The sequence below is a fragment of the Trachinotus anak genome, unplaced genomic scaffold (genome assembly GCF_046630095.1).
Source record: "Trachinotus anak isolate AG129_WGS33_773 ecotype Australia unplaced genomic scaffold, CSIRO_AGI_Tana_v1 ptg000009l, whole genome shotgun sequence".
NCBI classification, from domain to species: domain Eukaryota; kingdom Metazoa; phylum Chordata; class Actinopteri; order Carangiformes; family Carangidae; genus Trachinotus; species Trachinotus anak.
The window spans coordinates 4259023-4274026 of record NW_027273860.1 but is presented as its reverse complement, the minus strand read 5'-3'; the positions used below and the strand labels follow the sequence as shown (position 1 = coordinate 4274026).

General features: G+C 43.2%; 1 protein-coding gene across 3 annotated transcripts in view; it reads right to left on the bottom strand.

Annotated features, from left to right (window-relative positions):
* LOC139625053 (enhancer of polycomb homolog 1-like) overlaps positions 1 to 14768 on the bottom strand; it is a 28702-nt gene extending 13934 nt beyond the window's left edge. The window contains exons 1-6 of one of the 3 annotated variants that reach the window (XM_071484639.1): positions 14469 to 14768; positions 13564 to 13684; positions 4201 to 4360; positions 1562 to 1707; positions 852 to 1058; positions 343 to 491 (exon numbers count right to left, since the gene is read on the bottom strand). In XM_071484639.1, the coding sequence (XP_071340740.1) occupies positions 343 to 491; positions 852 to 1058; positions 1562 to 1707; positions 4201 to 4300 (602 nt within the window). In that variant the 5' untranslated portion in view covers positions 4301 to 4360; positions 13564 to 13684; positions 14469 to 14768. Of the gene's footprint in view, positions 1 to 342; positions 492 to 851; positions 1059 to 1561; positions 1708 to 4200; positions 4361 to 10971; positions 11499 to 13563; positions 13685 to 14468 lie in introns of those variants that run through there. The other 2 variants (XM_071484637.1, XM_071484638.1) reach the window with 2 other exon arrangements.
* Between the last annotated feature and the right edge of the window lie 236 nt (positions 14769 to 15004).

The window sequence follows — 15004 nt, the reverse complement described above, 5'->3', positions numbered from 1 at the left end:
CTTGTAGGTTAACCACATCAGGCATCCAAAACACCTTGTGGAGTAAAGGCCTGACATCATAAACATCTCAGCTTGAAGAGGATAAACGTGTAGTGGTTTTAAACCCGATCTGAAACTGTTCCCCAACGACTCCTGAAAATACAGAACCAGGGCACAGCTGCAAAACAGGATATTATCCAAATAAATCTGTATCAACGCCTGTTGTCCAAATGTCTATTTCCTCATACTGCTGCCTCCTACAGCCTCCTGATAGCAGCTACTTGCTCTAACAAGGTAGCTGATGCGGTGCAGACAACCAGAGAAACCGCTGCCAAACCCTTTCCAGCCGCTGCTCTTTCTTACCTCTTCTCCACGATCTCCAGTGTGAGGTGCAGCAGTTCCCTCTTGCTCTTCTCCCGCCTCTTGATCATCTCCAGGATGGTGACGGCTCGGCTCAGGTCCCTGCGTAGCTTCAGCATCTTCTCGTATGAAGCCTCGTCGTTCTTGCGGTTCTGAAAATTGAGCGGGATGATTCAGACGTACACCAACACAAGCCTTTCCATTTATACTGAAACTTTTTCAGACATTAAGTTCCTGAAACTTTCAATGTTTTTTTTTTTTTTTTTACCTTCGATAATAGGGTAATAGGGTCAACCTACACATCAATGCTGGCTTTAGAGCTATGTCCATAGCAGAAGGATATCTGAAGAAAAGTGTTATAGCCATATGAGATCTGCACTGACTGTCTCACAAATAGTTAAAAAAAAAACACCTCTGCCCTTTAAGATAACGGCCAAGTTTCCAACGACTAGACAGAGAAACCAGTTATAACGGCACAGATTCTTCCATTTGCCTTGTCATCTGACTCCTACCTTTCTGGTCTGCATCTTCTCCGTCCGTCGGCGGAAGGCCACGTAGGGGTCGCTGGTGCTGGAGCCGTCCCTCTTCTCCTGCTTGACGCTGGGGATGAGGGAGCCGCCCTTGCAGGTTTTCCTCTTGTGGCTCCAGTAGTCGAACACCTCCTTGATCAGCTCGTCGTCCTCTTTCAGCAGCAGTTTGGCTTCCTGCAGGCTTACGAGCTGCAGAGCAACACAGGAGTGAAGCCAAGTCAGTGCGATGATAAGTGTCACAGCACACTGACAATAAATTTATGTAATCACATCTACCATGTATAATAAAGAAATAATAAACAAAACAAAGCATAAACAAGCTGCACTTCTTTTTAGTACTGCAAAACAAAGCTTAATGGTTTGCAGCAGTGTGGTGGTGGAGTCGTGTTGCCTTCAGACACATTTCATAAATTCATACTTCTAGGTTTGTATGAATTTAAGTAGCCTCTGTATTAGTCAAGAGATTACAAAAACTCCTGAAAATGCAGTAGCTTTCTGTATCTATTAAAGAATCCGAGAACCGAGGCAATGACCCTCCTCTCCAATTACTAAAATACAGGGTGAAAACCACGACTTTATTCAGTGCAGAGTCAAACACAATCTGACTTAATGGGCATGTTTATTCTGTGTAAATGTGTTTGTGCAAATACCATGAAAATTTCAGTCATTTCCCCACACCGGTTGACAAATACCTGCTGCCCGCTGCCTTTCTCCAGCCGGTCTATCATTTCTTCAAACTGCAGGGCGGTGATTTCCATTTTCTTCTTCAGCCTATTCACAAACGTCTCATCCTCTGAATCGAGGTCGTAGTCTGGCTGCTCTGTATCCAAACTGAAAGCTGTGAGATGGAGAACGGTTGGTTACTGGAGACACCGGAGAAACTAAACCAAACTTCCCTTCTGTAAACACTATTGGACGCAGATCATTAGATGATTTTATAATGCAGATTCATTTGTATGTAGCAGCAGTGCATTTCAAGCAAAATCAATAAACATTAGCCGTGGGGTATGCAACGTTCAAGTCAGACAACTGCTGCCAAATGTTGGACAAAAAATAAACACACCATTTTATCATAACAAAGCACTTGTGCTTGTCTTTGGTTCTGTGCCTTCACCAACTCAATAAGGCAGCGCTTCAGGACAAACACCAGCACCCAGGCTGGGAATGTAACCACTTGCTCATAAATATTGCCTATGGCTTGTTGTTTTTTCGCCCTACCACTCAGTCTGGGCACAATCTCCAGAAATGGCCTGGGGATTCTGCAGACAATAACATATTAGTCTGCTAAAATGAGGAAAGTGGCTGTCTGTTGTAATCCATCAGCTACTGTGACCCCTGCATGAGAAAAAAGTGGGTTTAGTGCACTGTTGCTGTCAGAGAGCCACTATAATCAACACATTAACCTGTCAAAACCCCCAGTGTGTGGGAAGGTGTGCAGTATTCCCTCTCACTGCCCCGTATTTAAACGGTTAGGCGGCAGAAAAATAGAGCTGCAAAGTATCTGCTACAGTGATCCCTCAAGTTTCCCTGTTGCTGGTTCAAACAGCATCTAATGGCTGCAGCATACACCACACACATGGAGTTTGTTCTAATCTTTCTTTATTGTGACTTCAGGTTTGTGTCTTTAATGCCATTATCTCCAGATGAAGGAGCTTATACATCCAGTGTTTACCAGGCATTCATCTATTTGTGGCAGCCAGTAGCACCATCAACACTGCCACATATTCATTTTCTATTTTAGATGAAACGCTTTCACGCTAAATCACAATTAAAACGCCGGACAGTTAGTATTACCATTTAAATTTTAATTATCGCCTTAACTGCGATCGATTACTGTGGTTAATTTAACTCGCGTTAGGTACTGTACGGCATCAACCAGCAACAGTCTCCCAAACACATGCGAGGCAAGAGGGTGGGTTGAAACACACTGGAACATGGAATCAACTGAGATTTTTCAGCCTTCTAATACTGTTTTACACCAACATTAGCGAATATATAAGCTGTTTTTTTTAACCACTAAAAAAAGTGACTGTCTTCTTTTACACTGCCCAACTAGTTTGCCTCTCTGTTCAGAGAGGACACACACAATTGTAGTGACAGAGTGCACACAGATGGAAAAAAAAGCATATTTTAACAATATCATGATAATACTGACCAATTAGGTCACAATAATTGTATTCTGAAGTTTTTATACCGTTTAATCTCTGGGTAAAATCTTATTTCATTGTAGAGATGTGTATAGGACGCTGAATCAAAAGGGCTTGTCCTGAGGAGGCGCAGACACAGTCTGGACCAGAGGCATCAGCGAAACCCAAACTTAAGTAAACATATGTGGGAAAGCTGAATAGCCTGACCAGTGTGATTAGATATCCAATTAATTTGTTTTGAATATTTCCAGGCTTGAACCAGTGCAGCTGTGGCAGCTGAAGCAGCAAGAGAGGGTCAGGAAGGGATAGCTGCAGCTAATGAAGAGAGATGTAGGAGAGGAGAGGAGGAGGAGGAGGAGAGCAGCCAACATGCTGCTGTGGAGGAGCCAGCCGGGGCAGAGGCAGGAGGTAAGATTGACAGCAAACACAGAGATAGAGCTGTATAACTTAGTTATTTGTTGACAAAGTAATTGGCAATTAAAACTATTTGCAGTGGAACACCTTATATTTGGTTTTATTATTGTAATTAATTTGGTCAACTACCAACACAACTACACAAACAGAATCCAACTGCGTGGGAAATACTTCAGACCGCAGCTGATACAGTTGACCAGATGTTGGCAAGAGTGGATTTCTGTGTGTGTAGAATATTTGCAAAGAGCGAAGCGTGATATTTTATAACAATAAATAATACACGTGATGGAAGGCAGACACAGCACTTCTTTATCATTTCACCTGCGCAAACAGAGCACACTCCTCCAGTAACCCACCCCCCATTTATGTCACTCATGCTCATCTCTTTCAGACAGGGTATCTTTGATGTCACACTCCTGCTACAACAGCCTCTGAGGTCAACAACCACAATGTTACACAATGTGTCAACACACACATGTCCCTTTCACATGTGAACCTGCAACACTGCTGGGTTCAGGTCTCAAAAACACAGAAATCTTAAGCACTTCCTTGTACATAGTTAGCTTGATGAGAAGCCACTTGTGCTCTGTTTTAATGAACCAACTTCCGCAAACCCTCAAACACACAAATCCCTCAATCAGCAGCCTAACCCCCACCCCCCCCCCATCAGACACGCCCAGTACATCCAACAGCAACAACATCCCCACGTGCTCACGGACCACTAACACAGCTAAGAGGATAATCCTGTTGCAAGCGGCCCTGCTACTCACGCTGTATGTGAATAAGCTGCTTTGGCATCTTGAACTCCCCGGGGTAGAGGGACTCGTAGTGCGTGATGTTGCACTCTGCCTCGGGGACGGGGATAACCATGTTGTCCCGCTTCTCGCCGTACACCTGCTGCGCCGAGATGGCCCGCTGGAGATGGTGCTCCTGCAGGAGAGAGAGAAAGAGAAAACAGCTGTTCAAAATAGACTGTCTGCAGTTTGAGGAGCTCTGCAGATTTTCCTCAGAAATTCCTTTCTTGATTTATTTGTTTACCAATCTTTTTTTTGCCCCCCCCAAGAGACAGGCTCACACAAATATCACGACTTATCTGTAGACAGAAACTCTTTTTCATAAATATCACTTCATTACATGGGCATGCACTGATGAATAAAAATGCTGGTGTGCAATGGGGAATACAGATGAGCGAGGCTAATTGAGTTGGTAGAAAAATACCACTGTTTAGTCAACTGTTCATTATTTTCCACATATACAGGGAGCCAGACAACAAACAATCACAACCCAAACAAGCAGCATGAAAGTACAGGACCTAGCTGTGCTCATGGGTCACAGTGTGGGATTTGTAGAGCAGGATCCTGAGGTCATTTCACACACGTCTCACCACAATCACAGGAAAACAACATCTCATGTTGGGAGAGATTCCAATCCAGACTCACTGGACTAGCAGTGTAGTTTGTTTGAACAGTATGTTGCAGAAACTGTGGGGAAATGTTTTTTTTTTTACAAAACTGAAAACTAAACAGATGGAAATGAGTTTCCTTGTTTTGTTTTCTTCAATCTCAGTATTAGTCCTGCACTGTGTAAGGGAGGGGGTTGTAGCCAGCCCATTAAAATGAATGCAAGACATGATGGCAAAAAGACAAAGCATTTTAAATCAGGATAGGGTTGCCACCATCACAGATCCTCCCAAATTCTTTTTAATTCCTTTTACTGATTATCTTTCAGTGTTTTCTTTTCCTTTTTTTTTAGTTCCTCTTTTCAAACTCTTTCACTTTTTATCACAGTATGTTATGTCTATATATACCATCACAGTCCTCATTGCGGTATCTCCGAGAAATGAGTCACTGTTGGAGGGGTGGTATAGGATTATAGGGTGCCGAACACTGCGTGCCAATGAGACACACAGTACTGTCAAGTGTAGTGTCGTGTCAATCAGGGCACACAGGAATGAGCTTCAGAGTGGGAGTAGTTGCACTTTGAAGCATGCGCTTTCTTAGCAAAGACGTCACTTGGAGCCGTGTGCAGGTAACCCTACTATCACCACACTGACTCACTGTTTTCATTTGCTGCATCTCTCTGCTGGGGCGAGGTAATTGGTGAGAAACATCTGTCCTCAAAAGTTTACAGAAACGTGGGATTGTAGATTAAATACTTGCAAGTTTCTCCTGCAACAAATCAGCCGCTGAAACCTGCACTGACTTGGCAGAGGAAGCCAAAGATGTTGGCAAATGAGTCAGACAGTTTGACTCTTGAACTCTGCTGGCACAGAATGCTTTCTCATTATGTAATCCAATAAAGTCACCTCAAATGTTATATCTTAAGCTCTCCTTTTCTTATGCATACTCCATGAATCACAACACCTTCAGTGTTGGCTGACAGATGAGAATAAGCACAGACCTACTTTCAGCCCCTGTAATGCAGCCTGTACGCTCACAGTCCTTACAGGCCTACTCTCTGTGGTTGATGCAACAGACGGCCAATCCAGTCAAACTGACTGAGACCAATCTTTTTCCAACAACTACTCTAACAGGGCTCCTACTCATTTTACACATTTGGTCCCCACAACAACAACAGCAGCTTATTGGGTGGATTGTGAGACATGTCTCTGTGTTTAATGACATATCAATTGTAGAAGGCAAATACGTCGATGGACGAAACCATATCTGAGCACGGCTAATCTTTCATTACCCGGAAAACATTCAATTTTAGACACCTCGGCATTTGTGTGGGAGTTTTAAGTGGCTGGGGCGTAAGTATAATCCAAAGCCATGAGGAGCTCTGCGTGCAGTAACAGGAGAACCGTATCAGTGCTGTGAGCTGGCATGAAAGGACACAGCATGTGTCCAGAGCTGAACCATCTGCCCCTGGTAAGCTCATCAACGAGCCCGGTGTTGTACTTTCTCGACAACCAATGCACAAAGACATCAACTTATTGTGTCAACTGTACCATTGTGAGTTTAACTTTCTTGTGACTGAAGTGTTCAAGCCCAACCTGGTTGTTGGTGGCTCTAAACGAACTGGGGATGTAAACACACCCATACAACAAACTGCCATCTACTCACAAATCACTCATAATTTGTTAGCAACTTAAGCTGGCATGACTGACTCTGGCATGTTCACACGAGCAAATCACAGGTTTTGGACAAAAAAAAAAAAATAAAGTGCCGTTATTTGGCTTTGATTGTTGCAGCGTGTGCAGACTGCCCAGCCAAATTTGTCGAGATTTCAGCACAGCGTGGTTCGCTGCCCACAACTACACAACCGCCTGCAATCAGCCACCCGTTTTCTTGTGATCGTGCATTTGACTGCCTCTTGGTTAGCCAGTCTAAAACTACAGAGGCTCTGGTTCTCCATCCCCAGGTCTTGCAACTTTAATTGTTTAAAAAAAAAAAAAAAAAAAAAGAAAAAAAAGAAAAAAAGAGTAAACTTTGCACACAAGCATACTTGGAACTCCCTCAGCTCTCTGTTTAATAGCAGTTTGACAGCTGAGAACACAGCCAGAGCAATTTTATTTTGAGCAATGATTACATGCAGACTGGAAGAGAAGCAGTTTAATAAAATGGCTTTACTATGATAAGTGTTTGACAGAAAGATGCTGTATAAAGTTCCTAGTCAGCACCAATGGGCATGTGTACACCCACATATTGACCACACTGGCTCAGCTTAATATCACTGCACAATCTTAAAACAACCATTCACTCTCAGAACTACAGGCAATTTACAGTTTACCCAGCCTGCATCTCTTCAGTCTGTGTTTGGAAACCAGAGGAAACCAACCCCTCAACCCGAGCCACTGCAAGTCTAACTTTAAGATGCGTTTCTTCCAAACATCCACACAACCACCTGTCGTGGTTGTGTGACCATTAGTTACAACAGTGATGACAAACAGAGGCTGGCAAACACAAGGACGGACCGCTGCCTCATTGAGGAGCTGTCTGCCTATACGACGTGACCTTATCTAAACTCTACCAACCACTGGTTAACCGACTCAGTACAGGGGTTTGCTCTCTAGTGTAACTTGTCAAACTCGTCTTCAAAAGAAACGCCCTCTGTGAACCCCACTGTCTGACATGCTGATGAACCCTGAGCATAAGAGAGTGATGGAACCTGCAGAAAGAGTGGTGCATAAGGAACCAATTAAACCTGAGCCCGGGCCAGACATGCCTTTGCTCACTTTTGTAGAGGATATCAGCTTGGCAGATTGCAGCAGGCCTCCCTGAGCTGCCTCCGACCTAAAGATATCCTGATCTTTCGCAGCTGTGATCCTCACAACTCCGATTCACAGCCTGGGATTTCCTCTGCTCAGGAATTGGGGGATAAAGAGCTTTTATGAATGGCACATGGGAATAAGTAGGTTAAAATAGGTTATTCTAGGACCTACTGCAACTATCTGTTTTAATGCATGCTCAAACACTTCACTCTCATTCTTCCCAAACAAGAAATGACAGCGGGAAGTGTTGAAGGACATTTCATGGATGCACAGGGGGCACAAATGCTGAAACCCCTTGATTTCAGGGTAGTTCCAAACTACTCACGCCCAAATATCGAACCTCCAATTCTCTTGTCCTTTCTCCACAAAGTGCTCTGGGATTGTCTTCACTTCACAGCAGTAGTGCTGCTTTCAGTCATGGCCACAGATGCAGATCAAGGAGAGACAAATGAAAATCTATTTTTCACACCAACACACGTCCCTTCCATTAAATGTTCCCGAGAAAAATAGATGACTCCAATAAGAGTTGCCATGGCAACTGAAGTGTGGCCTTCAGCAGGTGTTTTCAGCTCATGCCGACCAGAGGAAGTCTTGAGGACGGCGATCTGCTCAGTGAGTCAAGGCGCACACACACACAATCTTAAAATCCACATATTGCTGCAATACACGCAATCAAACTAACAAGCAGCCAAAACAACACGACAAGCTACACACTGCATTCCTTCACATCCAACACAACTCACAGAGGATGTGATTCGTGCTTTTGCAACATCAAGGAGAATCGCTGCTGCCTTTAATAAACTACCGGAAAATACAAAAATGACATCATCCAAGCGGCAAAACATGCAACACTGCTGCTGGTCCATATAAACCATGAAGCTGTAGTGAGGGTGTGTTCCTTTAATCCAAAGCTCCTGTGGTCACTGTGTTAAGTTCTTTACTTTGAGTACTAACCTGGATTTCGAATGTAAGGCTCCAAGGGTACAAATGCAATTCTACTTCATTTGCAAAATAAAAATACTTTTACAAATCTGAGAGAATCTGTGTCTGAGGGGAAACATACTTCTTTATTTATGTGGACACTGTTTTTAATGATGCAAACAACGCACAAACTTCAAGACATTTTGTTTATCTCTTCTTGTGCTCTTCCTACATTGTGATTCCTCACAAGCTAAACCTGCTCCTCTGAACCAGAGTTCACCAATCTCAATATAACTGCGCAAAAAGCCTCCCTGAGTAGATGATAGGACAAAATGTTCCGACTACTCGCCGTCGTGTGAACTTATTCTACGGCTTCTCGATTCTACAAACTGCGATATGGCACTGAAATCCAGAGTCTTACAGCAGAGCCATGTGAAGCCACAGCAGGTGATTTGTTTTACGCTTTGTGCAACATTGTGCAAACAGATTATCAGTGAATGAAGCACCACATTTCCAGTTCACAACTAGCGATGGCATACAAATCGTGCTTTTAGAGGTTATTTTTTTTTCAGTCGGGCGTCACACTGTGAATGCTGATGAGGCAGACACACAAAGGCACTTACTCCACGATTTAAATAAGCCCCAAAATAATAGGTCCGTCGGCTATAGACTCGGCTTATTCCCAACACAAGATGTAGCAATCCTATAGTCAAACCCTACACCCTGCCAGCAGAAATGGTGGACTTAAAAAACGAGAGCATCCTTATGTATGAATGTAAATGAGATCAATATGAGCGCCTCACAAAGTGCGCTCACTCCCTTCTTTAAATCGACATAATTCTCAGCGCAGCGATGCTCCATTGTTGCTGGACAGGATGTGGGTCAGGGAGCTAAGCCACGCACAGCCTTGTAGTAAAACTGTCCTCTTTATCTCTTCTGTCACTCTGTTATGTAATGCCGTTGTATGCATGTGTACAGTAGGTGGGGTGGGGGGGGGTGGGGGGGCTGGGGTTAGGATTTCTGCTGACTTCGCTGGCCCCTGTCTGTGCTTCCCTTGTGTTTGTGTCTGCTGAGGCAACTCGGCGTCATAGAGGTGGGGGTGGGGGTCCTCCTGCTGATGAGGTGACGGAGAGCAATTCAGCAGAGCGTGGTCCAGGAGAGGTAATAAACACCAGATAATACACGGGTCATTAATGCATTGTCTACAACCAGCAATCAGCTGACAACAACAACAACAACAACATGCATATCATTAATAATCAGACATTAAAGCAGTTCAGGTAAAACCTCTAAATGAGCAGGGTTAGTTAGAAATCCTGATCTACAGTCTGAATGGCAGAGATCTGAATGACCCTATTTGACTTATGCTGAGATTTCAAACGCAATATATGATTTTAACCTAATCTGTCAAGCTGTTGGTCAAGCACAATGCGAATCACTTCTATATTCAGATGTGATTTTAATGTGAATAGAATATAATATCAGCCTATGCAAAAACAAAACAAACAAACAAAAAAAAAAACTTGAATGGGTTAGTACAGATTATGCCCCCAGCTCCAATAAATGTCTACACCTTACTAAATAAATTAACTAAACTCACAACTATTTACAAACCACACACTTTAAGCAGCAGCCACTGCTCTGTCACAACATGCACTGTTCTGCAGACACCGTTATTAAAGTTTACTGACCCCTATCAGTTTCCATCAAGAAATAAAAAACACTTTAAATATGGCTACAGCAATCTGGAGTCCAAACCAGATGTCTTACTGAAGCATGAATGAAGCCGTCCTCTGAAACAACACTATCATCATGCATGTCATAACACATCATGCTCCCATGCCGCCGTGCAGCCCTGCAGATCTGTTATGATTAAACACTGGATCTGAGAGAGGTTTCTTTTCCCTCCTCTGCCAAACAGGAGACGCCAAGTGCAGCACACATGGCGGAGCTGGAGCTGTCAACACGCAACACCTAGCTGTCAAACCGGGCTGGGGAGGGAGGGAGAGAGAGGGGGCTCAGTGTCTCCCCCTGGCATTTGTTCACGGAAAGTACACCACGTCCAAGGCCTATCCCCGCTCGCCTTTACCAGAGAGAAAGTCAACAAAATGGTGGCGCTGATAAAAATCACGTGACTCCTTTGTGCTTTCGGGCGCGATTTCGTGTGAAACAAACGGACACAACACGGCTCCCGAATAAAATATCACACCGCCGCGGCCTCATGGTGCAACCCGCGGTGAAACGGGGCCGTAATATTTCGTATTCGTCGAGAGCCGTCGTGTGCACTAAAAAAGCAGATATGGCGGCCATTTTGCACAAGCTTGCGCAGGCAACATAGCGGCGCCCCTCGATATGAAAACACCTCCAAAGTGATCCAACACCAGTCGGCCAGCAATAAAAAACATACCGATTCCTCCTCTTTTTCCATCCCAGTCGGCATCTGCGGCACTGCCCGGTTGATTGAGGCATATTCGTGCAGGTCAGGCAAATCCTCGCAGCGGAAGACGGGTAGAGGCTTACTAGCATCCAGCGCCCGTGCCCGAAACGACAATTTACTCATTTTTATATTAAAAGATGCAGCATAAATCTATACGATCTGCTAGGAATAACAGCAGGTCTGCCTCGAGTTCTCATGGATGAATCTGTGACGGTCTCTGGGAGTCAGCCGGTCGATTGAGGGCAGGCTCGGGTCCGTAGCAGCGCGAACAGAGCCGGGCGGGCCCGGGTCTCGGTCGCTCTCTGTCGGTCTCTTTTTTTCCTAGGCTCCGCTGTTCCTCCCCGGTTCAATACGCCATGGCCAACATGGCGGACATTACAAACTCATGCAGCTCTCAGCTCGCTCCTAGCGGCCCAACCCCCTCGATCACACAAACAGCCATTCCCACGCAGTTTCGCACGCCTGCGCGGTCGCCAGACCCTTGGGGTACGGGGGGAGGAGGAGGAGGAGAGGTGGGGGTGGGAGGGGGGTATATATACCGACGGTGGGGGCTGGATGCTGGATTCAGATGAAGGGACGTAAACTTCCAGGCTCGGGATGTTCTCATCCTGTAATACGCCAGGCGGATGCTGACGTAAGAAAACCTATTTATTCTCTATGAAAAATAATAAAATAAATAAAAATAAAATAAATGAAAAGTGAACGCCTGTGTGCAGCACCACAGCATTTATTCGGTTAGATTTTTTTTAGGGTGAAACACGATCACCACTCACAGGCAAGGCTGTCTGGGATTGTTTTCTAAACCTTGCAAGGTCACACAACAATTCAAACTTCAGTCCTGTGTTAAAAAATTAATGTGCAACTTCAAAAAAAAAAAAGAAAAGAAAAACATGTTCTACCAATTAGATTCAATTGTTTTGCAAATATCGCCACCCTGTGGTATAAACACCAACACACGGCAATTCTACACGACTGTTTCTGCTCCACTTTCATTTTCCCTCTTCACATTTATGAAAAGATTGTGTTCACTCACCAAAAAATATTACATAACAATAAAATGTGTGTAAATATCTATAATGCCGTTCAGTACAAGTACATCACAGTACAGTACATTTGAGCTAATGTCTCTTAGTTATTCCAGCAGCACAGGAGAGCAGTGCATCCAGCAAAACTGAAAACATAACAAGTTTATAGTGAGGAAATTGATTTTAAAAATGATGGGCTAAACAACTACAAAGTCAAGCAGCGTTGAAGAAAATTACTGATGACCTTTTGCAATTTGTGACATTCTTATGCATTATCTTTTTGTTCATCTGAAAAAAACTGTACCTGGCCATTAACAATAACTAGTATGCTGTGGCGTTATAATTGCCCTTGTATGAAGTTATGAACACAGTGATGGGAGTATAGATCAATGGACTCACACCTTTCCAAAAGAAATCAAGATACACTGAAACAGATAACATTGTTTAATTTGTTCACTGTCACTTTTTGTGATCAAATGTAGTTTCATCCCAGTGTTGCCTCATCTTCTTGTTCATTACTGTCAGATGTGGAACGCAGCACAGTCGTCTTCTGCTGTAGCCCAAAAGCTTCAGTAATGAGCAAACAGTGAATCCTTCTGTACATTACTGATGTACCACAAGGTTTATTATATTTGACAACATGTCTGGATGATGACACGTCTTGCCTTTCTCTGTTGATGACTTCTGACTATTTTATTTATTTATTTATTTTTAAACCACAAAGCTGGAACTGTCTGGATGGACAGTTTATTTAAATAAAACCACTCTTGGTTACTTCACACCAATCACAACAGTCACCACCTTCCAGAGCTGGTCATTTCTGAAAAGCTGAAGGCAATGTGTTTGGCACAAGTGATCAGATGACATTTTAAGTCACGTAAATATAATAGCTTGTCCATTCTTAATATTTCAGCCAACAACTGCTGGACATTTTACTTGTACTTGTTTTGTGTTTGATTTAAATGGAACAACTAAGTATCTTGCAAAAAGAGAGATCCATGGCTCATACTTTGGTTTCTCAAAATACTGTCCATGCAGTAACCTCGACATTAACTGTATACACAAACACATCAAGCTACTTTTAATATTACGCCTCCATGCTTGTTGCTTTGGAAAAATGTATATCCAATAAGAATCAAAATGGAAATTATGCAAACTTCCTTCATGCCAGGAGTTGAGAGTAAGATATTTCTAACTATAATGTCTACCTTCTCAGGCTTACCTATTATCTTATTCTTTGCCCTCTATTTAGATAATGTTTTGAGCACATGATGAGAGAGAACCCAGGCATTTAAGTCTGAACAGATGCTACAACCTCTTAGGATTCCCTTATTATTTAAACAAATCTGTGGGTATGTCTGGCACTGCAATAACATTAAATACCAATTATCAGTATATGCAATGTAGAGGGAAAAAAAAGATGGCTGTGTAGGCATTTATAGGGAAGGTAGCCCCACTGTGCATTACAGCACTTTGACATATGTAAATAATACATATTTAAATGTCATTTATAAGTAGAATAACAAATGCAAATAACCTGTAGGGGCAGGCGAGGATTCCTGTGGGCATGAGTGAATGATCCAGATGTAGTGAGCTGACACGATAATCATCATCCATTTGGGAGCAATAGGCTCACATCTGAAGCCCATAATGGAGGCCTGCGAAACACAGAGTGGCAAGAAAGACAGACTAATATAAAGAAAACATCATTAATCTGTTCAAAATACATGGTTAATATGATTTATGAACCCCAGAGATAAGCCATATCTAAGCATCTATTGTCACCGCCTGTATTTTCTTCTCTTTTGGGCATTAATTAGTCATAAACTGAAATATGAGTGATCATCGGGGAGTAAATCAGGAGCAAGACTTGACAATAACCGAGTACACACACCCACAGTCGCATTATCAAGTTCACGTTTGCTGTTTTTGGGCTTCAAATGACATGATGATTTATGTTAGACGAGATCGCCTTCGGATTGTTTAATAAGGTGGAGCAAGTTTTGTTGCTACAACATCTCAGAGTGCACATTAGTGCAAACCCATACATGGGAGAGTAGGGGGTAAATAGAGCAGGACACGGCAGAAAAAGACAATCAAAAATCGCCTTAGCAAATGTGGACGACAAGCTTGCATCTCTACGAAGCCGATTACACAGCAGCTTTTAACAGGGCTGTAATTCGTTCCGAGCTCAAAGATCAGACACAGCTGTTAGTGTCAAAGAACAGCGACACTGAGGCTAGCTGACAGACTGCTAACGCTAGCTTAGCCCAGTTACCCTGACCCTGCGCCATTTACCAGCAAGCTAACAGTTTGCGGACACACTGCCAACAGTTTAATTTCAACTCGCAACTAACTTATCCGCGATTGAAAACCCCCACTTTCGATTCCAACAAAGACAACACGGGGGGGAAACTAGCTTGAGCTCCAGTTGCAACTTACCTGCTGCTAGCAAAGCCACTGGGGAGGATGATGATGATGGCAGTTCTTCTCCTGGTTGTCATGCTAGCGCAAAGCTAACGCTGGTTAGCTCCCTTTAGGACGCCCCAGAGGAAAACGATTTCCAATTTTTTTTTTTTTTTTTTCAGTTTTTGAAAGAGCGGCTAACTCGCAGTGAGAGGTCGCAGGGAACAAAAGCCGGGATTGAGAAAGTGATATCCTGTCGCTGTCGGTAAACTTGAATAGTTCGCTAAGGTTACTTCGACAAAAAGATCCAAACTGACCACCAAGCCACTTTGCAGGCGAATTGTGATTGGAGGGTGAATGCCACCAATCACCTGTGGAGAGCTTGGGGAGGATGATCTCACTGGTCCCCCCACCCACCCATAATAATAATAATAATAATAATAATAATAATAATAATAATAATAATAATAATAATAATAAAAATAAATACAATTTGTAGCAGTTCAAATCGTTGTTGTTCAAATCATGCATTTAAAAGGAGAAGAGTACACATTACACATTACACATTAAAG